Consider the following 17,161-nt stretch of genomic DNA (forward strand, 5'->3'; position numbering starts at 1 on the left):
CGGCCGCCGCCGCCGCTGCCGCCGCCGCCGCCGCGGGGGCCGGGGCCCCGTCGGTGGGGGCTGCCGGGGCGGCGGACGGCGGCGACGAGACGCGGCTGCCCTTCCGCCGGGGCATCGCGCTGCTGGAGAGCGGCTGCGTAGACAACGTCCTGCAAGTCGGTGAGTCACGGGGCAATCGGGAGCCGTCTGTCCGTCCGTCAGTCCCTGGGTGGGGGGGCGCCCGCTTCTCTCCTGCAGACAGCCCCTAGTTCCGCGCGCGCCCGCACCCCTGCGGGTGTCCTCACTGGCCCGGACGGTCCTTCTGAGCGGAGCGCCCATTTCCTCCCTCCCTTCCCTGCCCCCCGTCGCCCCGGACGGGCCAGCGCGAGTGGGAAATGAATCAGCAGGACGCGCCCCTCCGAGGGCTCCGCGCCCCCGGCCCGCGCTCCCCTCCCCGCCCTCTGCCGGGGAGCACATCCTGGAGGGCTGTTCGCCGGTTTCGAGGGTGGATGTGGACAAAGGCGCGGGCGGACGGCCGGCCTCCCGCGAGGGTGTGTGTGGCGGGGCTGTGCGGGGCGGGGGAGGGGGCGCGGGCCGCAGACAATGCCGGCCGCGGCCCGGCTGCTTGGCGCTCCCCCCCCTCTCCCACTGCCTGTCGCTCGCTCCTTTTTCTTTCTGGCCCCCGCCCCACGCGATTTGTGGGGAGGGGAATACACTTAAAGCGGCTCGGCGGCCGCTCCTCCCCGGGCTCCGACGGGCGAGCGGCCGCGGCGCTCCCAGGTCGCTGTGGCGTCTGGCCCGGGCGAGCTCCACTGGCCGCCCGGGGTTTAAATGTCCTTTTCTTTGCGCCTCCTCAGTCTCCAAGCGGCTCAGAGAGGAGGTGGCGGCGGACCGGACTCCGTCTCCGGAGGGACATCTCGCCCGGAGGACGCCCCCTAATTAAAGGGCGCGAGTCCGAGGAGGAGTCGCTCGCGCTTCCCTTTTTTCTGGAGCTGCCTCCAGACGCCCCTGTGCGGGCCGCGGCGCAGCCCTTGTGCCCCGCCGCCCGAGTTTTGTTTGCGCTGTGTGGTCAGGTCGTGGTGCCCCGGGCGAGCCGCGGTCAGCAGTTGCGGATTTGCCGCTCGCAGCCAAAGGGGCGAGCGGGCTGCAGGAGCGCGAGGCAGAGGGCTCGGCGGCCGCTCCCGCGTCCCCGCGGCGCGGCAGCCCGGCACGATCCAGCACTTTGTTCTCATTTTCAGGTTTATTTGTGCCCCTTTCAGTTTTCTGTCACCCTCCGAAAAGGAGAAACCAAACAAAAGAGTCTCTTTATTTCTTTTCAGGGCTTGTAAAGTAGAAGATATTTGACAAAGGCGAGAGAAGGACTTGTGATTTAGAGCTGCACAGCCCTCCTTTCTCTGACAGATCCTGAGAGTTTTCTCAAATACCTTAGTTTAAAAGCGTCTCCTGTTCCCCCTCCCCCAAAATGTTCTTTTTCCCCTGTCCAGATCTTTTTTCAGCCATAGCGCTGGGAATGTTTGAGCCAGACTGAAAAGAACAATGCTGTAGTGAAACTTCCCATTTTTTTCTCCTGATTGCAAATGGCATATTTTCTGACCCCCTCCCATGTTAGTGTACTTGAAATTGTAGCATGGTGAACCCGGCACCGAATGAATGGGGATAGATTTGGACGCATCTCTATCTCTTTGATTGTTAACTTAATCCTTTTTCTTTTTCTGTAGTCAGTTCCTTTTATTCTTCTTTTCTTTGGGAGTGGGGTGGGGGTCTGGATAGGGCCCCAAGAGAGAATTAAGATTTGTTTTAATCCTGTCTGGTTAATTTGAATTCTAATGCAATCTGCAAACGTGATTTTCTGCATGGTCATTTATTTCCAAAGGCAGCCCCCAGTGTTGCCTTTTCTATGTTGGGCACTCTTTCCTTCTGTCTAGAGGGGGTTTAGCTTTTGAGGCTATTCATCTATCCTTTTTTCCTTAAAACAAATCTAATTAACATTCTTTCAAGTTATACCTTTGTTTTGTCTGTTTCCTGCCGGTTAGCGATGGATGGAAGCACATCTATGGCTTCTCAGTATAACAAACTAGAGTCTGCGAATTTTTATGGCTTGGCTGGCAATGTTGAGGGTTTTTTTTTTTTTTTTTTTCCCCTCTCCCTGTGCTTGACTCTGCTTGTAAGCAATGAGGAATGACAGGAGAGCACATAGGGAGGGTTTCTTGGCTGATTGCATTTAAGCCAGGAATTCACTGTGAAAATAAAGCCAAGGGGCGATAAATAAAAGAGGCAATCTTCTCTAGGAGACAGACACACAGCGTGGGCTTTGCCTGCTTTCATCAGTGGAAGAGGCCTGGGTGAGTAGTTGTAAAAGAAAATAGTAACTTTTTGAATAGTCCCCAAAGGGGAAGGAGGCCACTGAATGGAATTGACAGTGGTTGACGTGAAGTGGTGTGATGTTTCTCGTGTAGTTTGAAGAGTTGACCACCACTTCAGAAACACATACGTGCTAAACAAGTGCTATACCAATTGTGGAAAATATTCTTTTTTTCCCTCTGAGTTCTGCCCTTTGCCTTAACTTCCAAGTTGTATTACTTGTTGTGCCAGTCAGCTTTAGAGATGGAAGGCTGTTAAATGCCTGGCAGCTGGCACTGTGAGATAGAACACTTATGATCAGGGTTCCCCCCACCTCCCTTTATGGGGAACGGAGAGAGGGTGGCTAGATTAACCATTTAATTTAGCTTCAAGTAGTGGTTTGAATTGATATGCTAACTTGAAAGGCTTATTTTATAATTTTGATTTGAGGTAGAACGCTTTTGTTTGTTTCAGTTTCTTGAAATGGAAAAGAACAGAATACTTTGTTGATAGCATCATAAAGCAGTTTTCTGGTATTGCAAAATTACAAGTTTGTACAGAAAGTATTCATTGACTTTTGTAGAGATGACTAAATTATAGCTACAATAGGGAAAATCTAGTTGTTGGACTTTATTTTACATTTATGCTGTTGATAGTTTAAGGATTGAGGGGTTTCTTAGAAATTAAACCCATTGGTAGTTACTATTTCTCAACTTCTATATTTTAAGAAAAAATTTAAGGGAAAAAATTAAGCCTTTGTTATAGTAGTTGTAAGCAATATTTAATTGGCACGGAGCTTGCCCATCAGTTGATTATAGGAAACTTTTAGAGAAAGAGTAGTTGGCTTATTTTTGTTAAGTAATTTATATTGCCGGGCATGATGGCGCACACCTGTAATCCCCGAACTTTGGGAGGTTGAGGTGGGTGGATCGCTTGAGCTCAGAAGTTCTAGACCAGACTGGGCAACATGGTGAAACCCTGTCCCCACCAAAAGTAGAAAAACTTAACCAGGCATGGTGGCACGCATCTGTGGTCCCATCTACTTGGGAGGCTGAGGTGGAAGGATCACTTGAACCCAGGAGGCGGAGGTTGCAGTGAGCTAAGATCGTACCACTGCACTCCAGCCTGGGTGACGGAGTAAGACTCCATCTCAAAAAAAAAAAAAAAAAAAAATTGATAATTAATATTGGAAGGGAGCTGTCTCTGCAGGTGCTGGTATGTAAGTATTATCGACATCATTTAAGTGATGATTTGGAAGTTACATAAAAAAAAAATTCCCCAAGTTACTGTCTGGCAAAGAGCTTCCCTGGTATGACCTGAAACTCAAACTTGGAAAAAATAGATAAATTTAATTGGATGAAAATCAAAAAGGGCTGGGCGCAGTGAGTCGCGCTTGTAATCCCAGCACTTTGTGAGGCTGAGATGGGTGGATCATTTGAGGTCAGGAGTTCGAGAGCAGCCTGGCCAACATGGCAAATCCCCGTCTCTACCAAAAAATACAAAAATTAGGCATCGTGGCACATGCCTGTAATCTCAGCTACTTGGGAGGCTGAGGCAGAAGAATGGCTTGAACCTGGGAAACGGAGGTTGCAGTGAACTGAGATCGCATCATTGCACACCCCAGCCTGCGCAACAGACTGAGACTCTGTCTCAAGAGGAAAAAAAGAAAATCGAAAAGTTTCTGTAGGTCTGAAAACACTACAAATCAAATTTAGCAGTTAATTGGGCCAATACAGCACATTGGACCAAAGGTTGGTAGAAAACTTGTAAAAATTGTCAAGAAGAGAGATGGATAACCCAATAGGAAAATGGGCAACACATTTCAGAGAGGAAGACATGTAGATGGGCAGTAAACATACTCATCTTCATTCTTACATAAAGAGATGCAAATAGGCTGGGCTCGATGGCTCAGGCCTGTAATCCCAGCACTTTGGGAGGCCAAGGTGGGCGGATCACCTGAGGTCAGGGGTTAGAGACCAGCCCGGCCAACAGGGTGAAACCTCATCTCTACTAAAAATACAAAAATTAGCCAAAGTGGTTGCGTGCGCCTGTAATCCCAGCCACTCGGGAGGCTGGGGCAGGAGAATCGTTTGAACCCGGGAAGCAGACGTTACAGTGAGCCGAGATCGCACCACTGCGCTTCAGCCTGGGTGACAGAGTGAGACTCCGTCTCAAAAAAAAAAAAAAAAAAAATGCAAATAAAAATGACATGCCATTTTATTCTACCACATTGGTGAAGACTAAAAAGACAATACCCAGAATTGGTCGAAGAGATTTGGGAAAAAGGATTCTGCCTACGCTGCTGCTTGACACCATCTTTTTCTGTCTTTTTAAGGAATTTATCCTATAGATAATACTGATATTAGTGTGTAATGATGTTCTGTATCGTGATGCTCATTGCAGTGTGGTTTGCAAGAGTAAAAAGCTGGAGTTAACCTAAATTTCTACAGAAGAGAAGTGCCTAAGAAATACTCAATGGAATACTATTCAACTATGAAAAGATGAATTAGATTTATATATACTGACAAGGAAAGATTACCAGAATATTTAAAAAGTTAAAAACTTCATATAGTGTGCTGCAATTTGTGTTTACAACAAAAAGACTTGGCGTATAGATGCATAAAAATGTCTGTAAGGCTACACAAGCAATCTTGGAAGTATGGGTATTTTTCGAGAAGGGCAGTTAAGTGAATGGTTAAGGTTTTTGGGGGGGACTTTAACTTTTTCCTTTATACCTATTTTATGGTTGGGTTTTTCTTAAAACTAGAAGCATATATTTTTGTAATAAACTTACAAAAATTATCCTGGAGTTTTTAATTTATATTATTTGTTTTGGTGTGTTCGCATATGTGTGTGTGTGTGCTTGAGTGTGTGTGAAGGTCCTTTCTGAAGGAAGGAGATACATTTTAAAAGGAATGGCCTTGTAAATGGCCTTTTATTCTATTTACTTTTGGGAGAAAAGAATATCGCCCAGCATTCCACTTAACATTCTGGTAAACACATTCTTACACTCTTTTCAGATTCATAACTTAAAGTTTTGTGGTTTTTTTTTTTGTGGGGGTGGCAAAGCAGTAAAAGAACATTATTAGAATTAAGATGGGTACAAATTTCAGTCAGATAATTTATTGGTTTTTGAATATTTTGATTTTTCTTTGCAGACTAGAGATCACTAAATAAAGACGATTCTGAATGCATATTGAAAATTGGATACTTGTTTATTGATGATAGGACATTTCATTGAATGCTTTTTCAAGGTTAATATAGAATAATTTTATATCAGATCCTACCTTTTTTCTGCCTTTTAATTAATAAATACACAATACATTTTGAAACCAGTTGCATAGGTATTTTTTATTGTTCTTTTGTGTGAGTTGAGATGTTTGATTTATATAAGTGATTTTTGAAAGTGTTTCAGTGCTTGATAGGTCCTTAGCGTTGTTCTGAAGGAAGTTAAATTTTCAGTTTTAGGAATACTTGGAATTCGTTATCATACTTAGTTCTCTGAAGGATAATGTTGCTCCATTGAGAAAATCTAAAATGTTCAAAACACAGTGACAATAATGGAAGGTGAAAATGGCGGATTTGGGTTAAGCAAACATTTTCACTCTTTCTAAAGTCTTTAATTTCTTGCAACTCAGTTGTGTTACAAGTACACCCTTGGATTGAAAAGGCTACCCTCATTATTTTTTTCCACTTTGCATTGAGTTTCATCTATTTTGCGGATGTGAGACTGATGCCTGCCTTTTTAGAAACATCAGGATGTCGTTGGAACATGTCCTTTAATAGAATTATTGCAATTAATTGAACAGTTTAAGTCATTATTGTCGTAAGTACGTCCTCACTGATTTTTAAGATTTTTATCCTGGACCTCTTTTTTTTTTTTTTTCACAATGGATGATCAATTGCTGTCTCAATTCTAACCCTATGAATGTTTCATATGGAAAGATACGGACCAGCATCTCTTTCTGCTTACACTCATATTCACGGCTTAGTTAAGAATGTGTGATTTCAGCTAGTAATATGTTCAGTGATAGGCAGTGTAGGAATGACATGTTTTGTTTTATAAGAGTTGTCCCTCTGAAAAATCACGAGACCAACCTGGGCAACATGGTGAAACCCTATCTCTACTAAAATGCAAAAATTAGTTGGGCGTAGTGGTACACCCCTGTAATCCCAGCTACTCAGGAGGCTGAGGTGGGAGAGTCGCTTGAACCTGGGAGGTGGAGGCTGCAGGCTGCAGGCTGCAGTGAGCCGAGATTGTACCATTGTACCCAGCCTGGGTGACAGAGCGAGAACCTGTCTCCAAAAAAAAAAAAAAAAAAGAAAATCACATGATTGGATCTGTACTATTTCCACATGCTTTATTTTTTTGTGTGTTAGACTGTAAGTTTTCTTCACTGAGGCAAAATAAATTTGGTACCTTTATTTTAAGAAGCATACTTACATATACATATGACAAAACAAACTCATTTAGTGTTAGAAATTTTTATAGGGGCAGTCATCAAACTCAAACTGTTGTTGACTTAAGAGCACAAATATCCTAAAAATGAAAGATTATAGGTAAGTATAAATATCTTAGAAACAAAGCGGGTTATAGGCAGGTTCTTTTAAAAAGGTAGTAAACGGTATGAAACCCACAAAACCGTTTTTAGCTACCTTTCAAATTACCATGGTATAATTTTTAAAATAGTGCTTTGTTACAACAAAAAGGCTAATTTAGTTTTTGTGGTTTATTAATTTTTTAACATGTAAATATTTGGGGATTACTTTAAATTCAAAACCATGAACTGTTCCCCCCTTTAAATACATCTGCTTTGAAAAAATCAGTATCAAATGATAATCTGGAGAAAAGTGTTACTGAGTCTTGTCTTGTGAAGAGACGTTTTGTTTGTCAATCCTACCCAGATCTCAAAAGTAAAGTGTGTCTGTTAGATAAAAACCTGGTTGTCTTTTCAGTTTTTGCTTTCAGTGCCTTGTGTCCCTCTAAGAATATGCTTTGTACTTGCTTTTCAGTTCTTTAAAAATAGGACACTTCCTTATTTTTTTTTCATCTAGAAAAGATCGCTAAAGCAAGCTTCAGAGAATACGGTGCAAAATTCCATGTCATTTTGAATTTCCAGCTGATTGAAAGATTGACTTTCAGCTGATAGTAAACTGTTGCTTGAGTGTGCTAAATGTTTTATGTCTGCAGAATTCACTTAACTAATTTTGTGTCAGCTAATATATGTGTGTATATATGTTTAGAAATAGATATATGTGATGATGTCCACAGGTGAACAGAAAAGGAGACAAATTAACCCAGGTATAATTTGAATGTTGTAACCACATGCATATTTCAGTGACCCCTCTGTACAGATCCACAGTTCATTTCTTAAAATATGCTGAAAGATGAAAGGTATTTTTGTAAATAAAATACTCTTGCATTATAGTTGTTATCTACTAGTGGAGCTGTGGAGATTTTAGAGATAAAAAGATGACTTCAATTTCAGTTTTTCCCATTTTCCTGATAAGAAAACTGAGGCCCAAACATGTTGAGTAAATTGTTTAGAGTGGCATAGGAAATGGCAAAGCTGTGTTGCATATTTTTCTTACTGTTTGGGCCGTGTCTTAATTTGATAGTCTCTGAAATCACAACAAGCATATTCTTGAATGTAAATTGAACTCTTTGGAGAGGTTATTTGGCTAACATTTACTGAATGTTAATAAATGTATTCCTAGATGGCATTTTAGTTTCAGGCTAAATTCTAATGGCTGCAGTGCAGTAGTGGTTTTAGCATGCTCAATTCTTGCGAGTGTAAAACATTCGTGGATGTTTGGAAATCATAGTAATGTTTGAGATTAAAGTTCAGAAAAAGTTAGGATTGTTAACTACAGAACTGTATTACAGCTGTATGATTATACAGCAAGTCCTTGAATAACATTGTATCACTATATCATTGATGAGAAAATAAAAAAGTCAATTCTGGCCAGGGCCATTATCTTGGGTGGAGTTTGCATGGTCGTCTATGTCTACGTGGGTTTTCTTTGGGTGCTCTGGTTTCCTCCTGCATCCCAAAGATGTGCACCTTAAGGCAAATTGTCCCATCTAAATGGCCGCAGTCTGAATCAGTGTGGGTGTGTGTGAGTGTGCCCTACAATGGGGGTGGCATCCCATCCAGGGTGGGTTCCTGCCTTTCTCCCTGAGCTGCTGGGACGGGCTCTGGCCACCTGCTACCTTGAACTGGAATAACTGGGTGAAGAATTATCTTGTTTTTATTAATTGTCGTAAAATGTATGTACATCTCACATTCAATGTTTAATATTAGAAGTGTTGTGGTCTTTATTTAGAAGTTTGGTGATGTTTTTGTGACCAGAAATATGCCATAGGAAATTACTGTTTATGTCAATTAGCCTATGATAAATTGGTTTTGTAATATGTCATTTTGATTAAAGTCAGTTTCCAAGAAGCTATTGATGGCATTAAGTGGAGGACTTGCTGTTACATGAATGTATACATATACCCATATAATAAAGAATTTACTGAAAATTTGAAGTGCTAATATAGAACAACAGAAGTTTGCTCTCAACTTAGTGTATATATGAAAACTTTTCCAGTATTGTTTGTATTTGACCAGGTTTTTAAAATATAATTTATTGTTTTTGTAAACATGCCTCCTCCTCCTTCACCAGTAAATAGTATATACATAATCCTTCGGGATGTACCTATACATATACGTACTTCTTTCACATAAATGATGTGGCCTCCAAATTGTAGTACTCTCTGTAACCTTTTTTTTTCTTTTTTTGAGATGGGGTCTCCCTTTGTTGCCCAGGCTGGAGTGCAGTGGTGCAATCTCAGCTCACTGCAGCCTCTGCCTCCCGGGTTCAAGCGATTCTCTTGCCTCAGCCTCCTGAGTAGCTGGATTACAGACATGCACCATGACGCCCGGCTAACTTTTTGTATTTTTAGTAGGGTCGGGGTTTCACCATGTTGGCCAGGCTAGTCTCGCACTCCTGACCTCAAGTGATCCACCCACCTCAGCCTCCTAAAATGCTAGGATTCAGGTGTGAGTCACCACACCCAGCCTTTAAAGCCTTTTTGTATGACTTGGGGCAGTTCTTCACTGAACCAGCTGGACGTGATTTATGGTGAGACTCTTAATACTTCTACAACATTTACTAATAGTAAGAGTAATAACAACTAACATTTCATAGCACTTAACCAGGTGCCAAATACTGCCCTGGAATATAATCAGGAGAGGTAAGTAAGACCTACTGAGAGTATATTCCACTTCACTCATTTCCTTTATGTATTTCTTAACAGCCATATGAGTTAGGGACCATTATTGTTTCTATTTTACAGATGAGGAAACCAAAACACAGGGAAAAAAGTAGAAAAGCTTTTGTTGCTGTTAAAAACAGAGCCAGACACATGCAGCCTCTTTGGTTGGTACTCAAGCAATACTGTCCATGATGCATCATCATTACCTATTCTAGAAGGTTTAGCTTTACAGTGTGTTGCTACTTTCTAGAGTGACTTTCACAGTGGCCTGGATTTTAAATTGTGATCATAGGTATGATTTTAAAATGTTATTTTTTTTTCAATTGAGAGGATTTATTTAAAAATCATAAGGATATTTACACATATTAGGATTTAAAAAAATTTTTGGTTGTCTTAAAATGGGCATACTATAATATTGACCATCTTAACCATTTTTATGTGTGTGGTTCAGCAGTGTTAAGTACATTTACATTGTTGTGCAAATAATCTCCAGAACTCTATTAATTTTACCTGAAAAACTACTACATTAAAAAAATGTCTTTTAGGAATGAATTTCAGCTTTGGAGGATGGTTATGTTGGGTGATTTTGATCGTCTTCCATGAGATGTTAAGTTTTGAAAGAAATTAACTTGCAGGTTAGATCTAATCGTATATATGCAGCAAAGTTAGGTTTTCAAAGTATATTTGAGAAATTAAATATCTCATTTTAAGTTCCTTTTAAAATGTTTACAATTATATTATTTCTTGTTGCTGGTAAAGAGATTTGACATTCTTTGAAAGATAGAGTTTTATCTGTGCAATTCCTGAATGCTGATGTTAATTGGAAGGATGCAGTAGAACCTGTCAGTACATTTAAACTCTTACTAACTGAATAAGCTGATCAGATAGATTGGAAGCTCATTTAGTGAATTAATGTGCTTAAAACTCAGGTGACTGGTTTCCTATTCCTGCCTTACTTAAGAGTCTGTTTACTTAAAATATTTTTCATTGTTAGTTGGTATCAGATCTCTAATGTTGGAAGATTTTATAGAGAAAATACACATAAGAAGATATCATGTAGAATAAGTCCACAAAAGCAAGTTTTAAATTCTCTTACGTAATTACAATCAGTACGGATTAGAATTTTTTATATGCCAGGTTGTATGTGATAAATGTTTGCTGACAGTTACTAGCATTTTTATGAGTGTAGTACTGTGTAGGGATTCTGTAATTTAGGTATAAGGGGCATACCGGGAGTCTCTTCTGGTGTGGCTATTGGTCTTTGTTGGTAGAGGCCTGGTGATGCTGAACCTTTACTCCTGCTGCTGCCTTTTCAATTAACTCATTTCTATAAAGAAGATTGTCGTGATTTTTATAAGTACTTGTCATAAAATAAGATTCTAAAACCCAAACACCATGTTTGTAATCTGGTTGTTTTATGTGAGCAAACTTTTAAATATGTAATATGTTAGCCCTGTTCCTTTATGACTTTGGTTTTTAGTGTTCTGCAAGTTTCCTTATCCTTAGCACTTTGGATTTTTTTTTTTTTTTTTTGGTGAGACAGAGTGTCTCTCTTGTCACCCAGGCTGGAATGCAGTGGTGCAATCTTGGCTCACTGCAGTCTCCAGTTTCCACTTCCTGGGCTCAAGTGATTCTTGTGCCTCAGCCTCCCGAGAAGCTGGGATTACAGGCACGTGCCACCACGCCTGGCTAATTTTTTGTATTTTTAGTAGAGACGGGGTTTCACCATGTTGGCCAGGCTGGTCTGGAACTCTTGCCCTCAGGTGATCCATCCGCCTTGGCTTCCCAGAGTGTTGGGATTACAGGTGTGAGCCACTGTGCCTGGCCAGGATTTTGTATTCTCGATGCCATTTTTACAGTTCTTCTTCCCTTCTTCCCCCAATATCACTTGTGTAATTTTTGTCTGATATACCTTCAGCCCAGTGACCTAGCCAGTCTTTTCAGGATTGTGGTTTATACTTTTTTCTAGACAGTGGTAAAGCTGATGACTGAAATGACCAATGGCTGCTTTGTGATGATGGCAGTGTAGAATCAAGTGAGACTTGAGGGCAGCAGGTGTGGAAAGGCTCTGAACCCAACTTGCCTCACAGCTCCAGTTTGTTCTTTCTTTCTTTCCTTTCTTCCCTCATTTTCTTTCTTCTCTTCCTCTGTCCTTTCCTTTCTTGGGGATGGGGTGAGGGAAGGGAGGAGAAAAGAGTGTGTGGTAGAAAAGAAGACAAATCAGAAGAGATAAGTAATACCTACTGAGAGTATATTCCATTTTCCTCATTCCCTCAAGTTGTCCCCCTCTTCCTCCAATCACCCTTTAGGGAAATAAAGTTGAGGTCAGAAGGACCTATGTGTTACAGCTGCTGCTTAGCTGCTATTTTTAGCATGGCCCTACGTCAGGCTGGCACCAGGCCATGATGGCATAGGGCCAGCACGTTGTGGGACTGCTGGTAAATGTCAAAAACTTAACTTTCAGATATCAAACAAAACCAAATTTCAGACATATTCTGTGCTGTGGTACTCTATTTGCTTTTATTTTTTCTGAAATAGGATGTACATGTTTTTAGAAGTGATTGATCTTTAATAGTAGCCATACATAAATCTTGGAACATGTAATGTATAGTTTATTTTAGATAGGAGAAAGATTTAAGAATTGTCTTGTCAGGTCAGACATGTAATCCAGCTCAATACTTTTCATTTTGTGGTGCCACCAAAGATGTGAAATTTGCATGATTTATTTACTATGCCTCGGGTGTTCTTAAAATTGCTGTAGCTGTTGAAGTTGTGGAGTCTGAATTAGTTTATATAATTATAGGTGCCATCAGACATTAAAAAGAAACACATACTGTTTTTCCTACAGTTATCCGTGTTCTCTTGGCTAACTCATTTGTGTGTGTTTAGATTTGGTTAATACTCTAGTAATATATTTAAAACTTACTATTCATTTTTGTAGGGAGCAGCTAGGTTTTAATTGACATATCAGTATCTGGGTCTAGATTCTTTACACCCTAGAGCCAGTGTTATGTAGATTGTGTTTGCAAATTGAGTTTCAAGTTTTTGGATGCATATATGAATTTAAGAACTTGGCTATCTGGAAATATGTTGTATTTGTTCTTGAGTAATTTTGGAAAGAAAAATGTCACAAGGTGAATTTCTATCTTTGGAAGGGAGTAAGAATAGTAATTGTATTCTTTCTATAAAGGTACATAGAAAAGCTGAGGGCATGTTGGGGATGATTTGTGGTGTGCCGTGAGCTACACTGAATACAAATAGAAACGCTGATGATTATTCACTTATCCAATGAGTAGTGGTGTAATGTTCTTAAATCCATCAGATGGCAGGATAATGTTTAGTAGTGCAATGATCTGACACCCTTCTTAAGGTAACACAAACTAATTGGCCCAAATAACTAGAAATGGAATCAAATTGATTTTCTTCACATTATCTTTAAGGTAGTTATTGGATGAATTCTGCTGAATTTACTTTTATGGAAATAAGAAAGCTTATGTTGAGGGATTTAGTGAAAGGTGAATTGCTTGGTCTAGTATACGACAGAAGGCAAATGTTTTAGAGTTTATTTATTTACATTCTTACATCTTTTTTTTTGAAACGGAGTGTCGCTCTGTGGCCCAGACTGGAGTGCAGTGGCGCGATCTCAGCTCACTGCAACCTCCGCCTCCCGGGTTCAAGTGATTCTCCTGTCTGAGCTGAGTAGCTGGGATTACAGGCGCCCATCACCACGCCCAGCTAATTTTTGTCTTTTTTTTTAGTAGAGATGGGGGTTTCACCATGTTGGCCAGGCTGGTCTTGAACTCCTGACCTCAGGTGATCCACCTGTCTCTGCCTCCCAAAGTGCTGGGATTACAGGCGGTAGCCACCATGCCTGGCCCACGTTCTTAAATCTTAAAACAGATTCTTATATTTTGGATGAGAGCAAGTTGGGTAGTTTGCTGAATTATTAGGAAACATAGTGAATATCTTGGGGATAGAATATCAAGTTCATTGAACTATATCATAGTGTAGTAATCATACAATATGGTATCTTTCTGTAGTTGGAGGTTATAGTAGATAATTCAAAAGTGGCCTGGAGATAGATTGTCAACTGACTTATTGATATCAATGTATCTCTCTAGATATGTGTATATGTATAATTTAATATGATGCATAGAACATTGTAAAGTACTGGATGTTAGTAGGTAAGCGACTACCTTTTGTATCTTTAATGCAATTTATGTTTTGTTTAGGTGAGTCATGTAAATTGATGTGAGCTCTAGCTTAACATGCCTTATTAAAACCAAAGCCCAGTAGGTAGTTTGATTAGTGCTGTTTAGAGTTTTTATAAGCAAAGTGCTCAGATGACTTTCCTTATTAGAATTTGTCAGAGCAGTTTCTTTGCAGTTTTCATGGATCTCCCTTAGCAACTTATTAAAGAGGCATTTTGTTTAAGCTGTTTCATAAATAGCAGGAAATTCCAAAGGCCTGGATTGTATTGCATTTTTGCTTTCAATAATGACTACTACAGTGGGGGGAAAAAGCCTTTAAAATACTCTATTCATTTTAACAATTTGTAGCAAAGTACTTTTATTTTAAAATGGATGAATTTTTTTTAAAAGTACAGATTCAAGTTTCATTCAAGGTTTTCACTATTTTTATTAAAATTTTTTGTAGTTTATATTTTAGATGTGTTAGACAACAATTGGTGATATAATAGCTAGTACCTATGAGTTTATTCAAAATTTACTGTTATGTAATTGGGTCTGAATTTGTTTCAGTAGCTCATAGCTACTCCGTGTGGCATTTTGCTGAGTGAATTGTACCCATCCCTAAATTACCAAGTTACGCAAAGAGGAGCTGACCTTGAACAACATCTGGCAGTATTATGTGTTGTGCAAGAACAGGAAAGACAAATACCAAGCTCTGTGCAACATTTATGGTGGCATCACCATTGGCCAGGCCATCATCTTCTGTCAGACTCATTGAAATGCCAAGTGGTTGATCATGGAGATGATGCAGGCTGGCAACCAGGTGTCTGTTAAGTGGAGAGCTGACCATGGAGCAGTGAGTTTCCATCATTCGGAAGTTTCAGGATGAGAAGGTTCTCGTAACAACAAATGTTTGCACTGGAGGGATTGATGTGAAGCAAATCACCATTGTTGTGAACTTGGATCTCCCTGTAAACCAAGCAGAGGAGCCAGACTATGAGACCTACCTCTAGTGCATAGGGGGGACAGGACAGCTTTAGGAGAAAAAGGCCTCACCTACAACATTATTGAAGCAAATAAGCTGTGTGTGCTTATGAAAATCCAGGACCACTTCAACTTTAAGCATCTGGACCACAAAGACGTGGAAGAAATGAAAAATATAGAATATTAAAGAGAAAACTATATTGTTTGTGAAAATATCCTAATTTATGATAGAATGTCCCGGTGAGTTTTGAAGATAAGTTTTCGTGCTGAAAACGTCCACTTTTCGACGTGAAATTCACAAATGGCAAAATAAGTGTTGTGGTACCCTTAGTTTTAAGACCTGAAGTATTTTTGAAACCAAGTTGATGTTAAGCATGTGATCTTTTTGAATTTAAAAAAAAGCAAGATTTGGGCCGGGTGCGGTGGCTCACGCCTGTAATCCCAGCACTTTGGGAGGCTGAGGCAGGTGGGTCACGAGGTCAGGAGATCGAGACCATCTTGGCTAACGTGGTGAAACCCCGTCTCTACTAAAAACACAAAAAATAAGCCGGGTGTGGTGGTGGGCGCCTGTAGTCCCAGCTACTCAGGAGGCTGAGGCAGGAAAATGGCATCAACCAGGGAGGTGGAGCTTGCAGTGAGCTGAGATCATGCCACTGCCCTCCAACCTGGGCAACAGAGTGAGACTAAAAAAAAGCAAGATTTAAAAAGAAAAGAATATAGTTTGTATTTTTAAAATAGCATATGTATGATGAGTCTTGGTGGTAGTGGGTTAAGCCATGGTGGATTAAGCTCTGAAAAACACAAAAAATTCATGTAGCCATATTTAGATATAGAGAGTTCTCACCCCTACCTCCATTCAGGTATTTGTACTTCATTGGGCTGCTTATTTAATATTCTTGTATAAAAACTTTTCACATCTTGATTTTCCTCCTTCATACTTCCTGTTAAAGATAGGAAACATTATAGTTCAGAATGTAATCTGTAAAAGTTCAGTATATGACAGTCTATTTTAGGGTCGTTTTAGGGATTTATTGACTTTACCACGCTTAAACTGCTAGTTTAAAAATTTATGAGTTGCTGTTTTCCTCTTCGATCCTTTACAATTGTGCAACAATTAATTTTCTCTTCCTCTTTTGTTTCCCTTAGAATTGAGCTTTGAACCCAACTCTCTCAGGAAGCCTTATTTAATAATCCTAAAACATTCTATGTCTTACATTCATACCGTTTCTTCTTAAAAATCTGTAATAGTAAACCAGATCCATTTAGATAATCTGGCTTCCTTTCTAGATTGAGGGGCATTCTGTCTCTCCAGTGAATGTGGGTAGACCTTCTGAAATTCTGTAAGGGATTGTTGTGGAGACTGACCCTCGCCTGATTCATGGTCTTTTCCAAATTTGAGAACACAACTGTGGAACTCATCATAATGTAAAAATCGGAGAAAATGAGGGACAGTTTTTTTTTTTAATGAGAAATCAGAATATCCTTTGTAGGATTGTAGATTTCTAAGCATCTTTAATGGAGGAAGCATCAGTTGTCTAATCAAATTGAATCAAAATAAGGAGTGCTAACAGATGTAAAAATACTCTACCATACACTGTTATGGAGTAGTCATTTTGAATTTATCATTGTTTAAGCAGATATTTCTAGTCTTGTTTTTTTGGGGTGAGAGTTACAGAGCATTTAAATACAAAGTCTTTTTTTGGAGTGAAAGATGAATCCGCTAGTTTGAAAAAAAATTCTGGCAAATTTTAAATCTAGAACAGCCAACTACTGTATTAACAGTGCCAGTGCATTATATGCATAGTAGACATTGAAATGTCACTTGAATGAATGATAGTCTTAGAGTATATGCCAGTCCTATGGGTGTCTGCATGAAATTCTCTTAATTGAAAAAAATAGCTCCAGTTTCTAATTTCTGTTTGATTTTCTGAATCTGAATTGTTGTGACTTAGTCTTTGAGGAAGTGAATAGAAATATGACTGCTGGATAAGCAGGCTGGTTTTCAGTACTGGGTTTGTCATCAATATATTTCTCCAAATACTGTGTAGGGTTTCTTTTTTTATCCTCTCATTTGACCAGACCTTTTCTTTAAGCTTGTTAACTTGCTAATAGTAGCATCAGCCCAAAAGCTATTCTGAAACCAATTTATTTATTAGATGATTCCAACTTCTAAACAGAAAGTAACTTGAATATTCCTGTATAGAACAGTACTTTTGGGTTACCTAGAAAAATAACTTTGAATTATAAATGCCTTTGTGGGATTAAGTGATTGCTTTTTTCTTCTATTTGATGTTTCATTTTTAAAAGAAATTGGTATAACTAAATTTAGTTTTTAAAAACTCTTCCTCTCACAGATGATATGCAAAAAAACACATGTAACTTCAGAATATCCCACAAGATCTTACAC

The 17,161-nt window shown here is 39.9% G+C and overlaps 1 protein-coding gene and 1 pseudogene across 1 annotated transcript in view; both read left to right on the forward strand.

Moving 5' to 3' along the window:
* The window catches only part of ZSWIM6 (zinc finger SWIM-type containing 6), a 226,485-nt gene that overhangs the window by 5,241 nt on the left and 204,083 nt on the right, over window positions 1-17,161 (forward strand). The window contains exon 2 of the mRNA XM_058434242.1: window positions 1-159. Within this exon, the coding sequence (XP_058290225.1) occupies window positions 1-159 (159 nt within the window). The remainder of the gene's footprint in view (window positions 160-17,161) is intronic.
* LOC116462636 (ATP-dependent RNA helicase DDX25-like) lies at window positions 13,938-15,411 on the forward strand (annotated as a pseudogene).

Source organism: Hylobates moloch, unplaced genomic scaffold (genome assembly GCF_009828535.3).
Source record: "Hylobates moloch isolate HMO894 unplaced genomic scaffold, HMol_V3 SCAFFOLD_23, whole genome shotgun sequence".
In the NCBI taxonomy this organism is placed as follows: Eukaryota; Metazoa; Chordata; class Mammalia; order Primates; family Hylobatidae; genus Hylobates; species Hylobates moloch.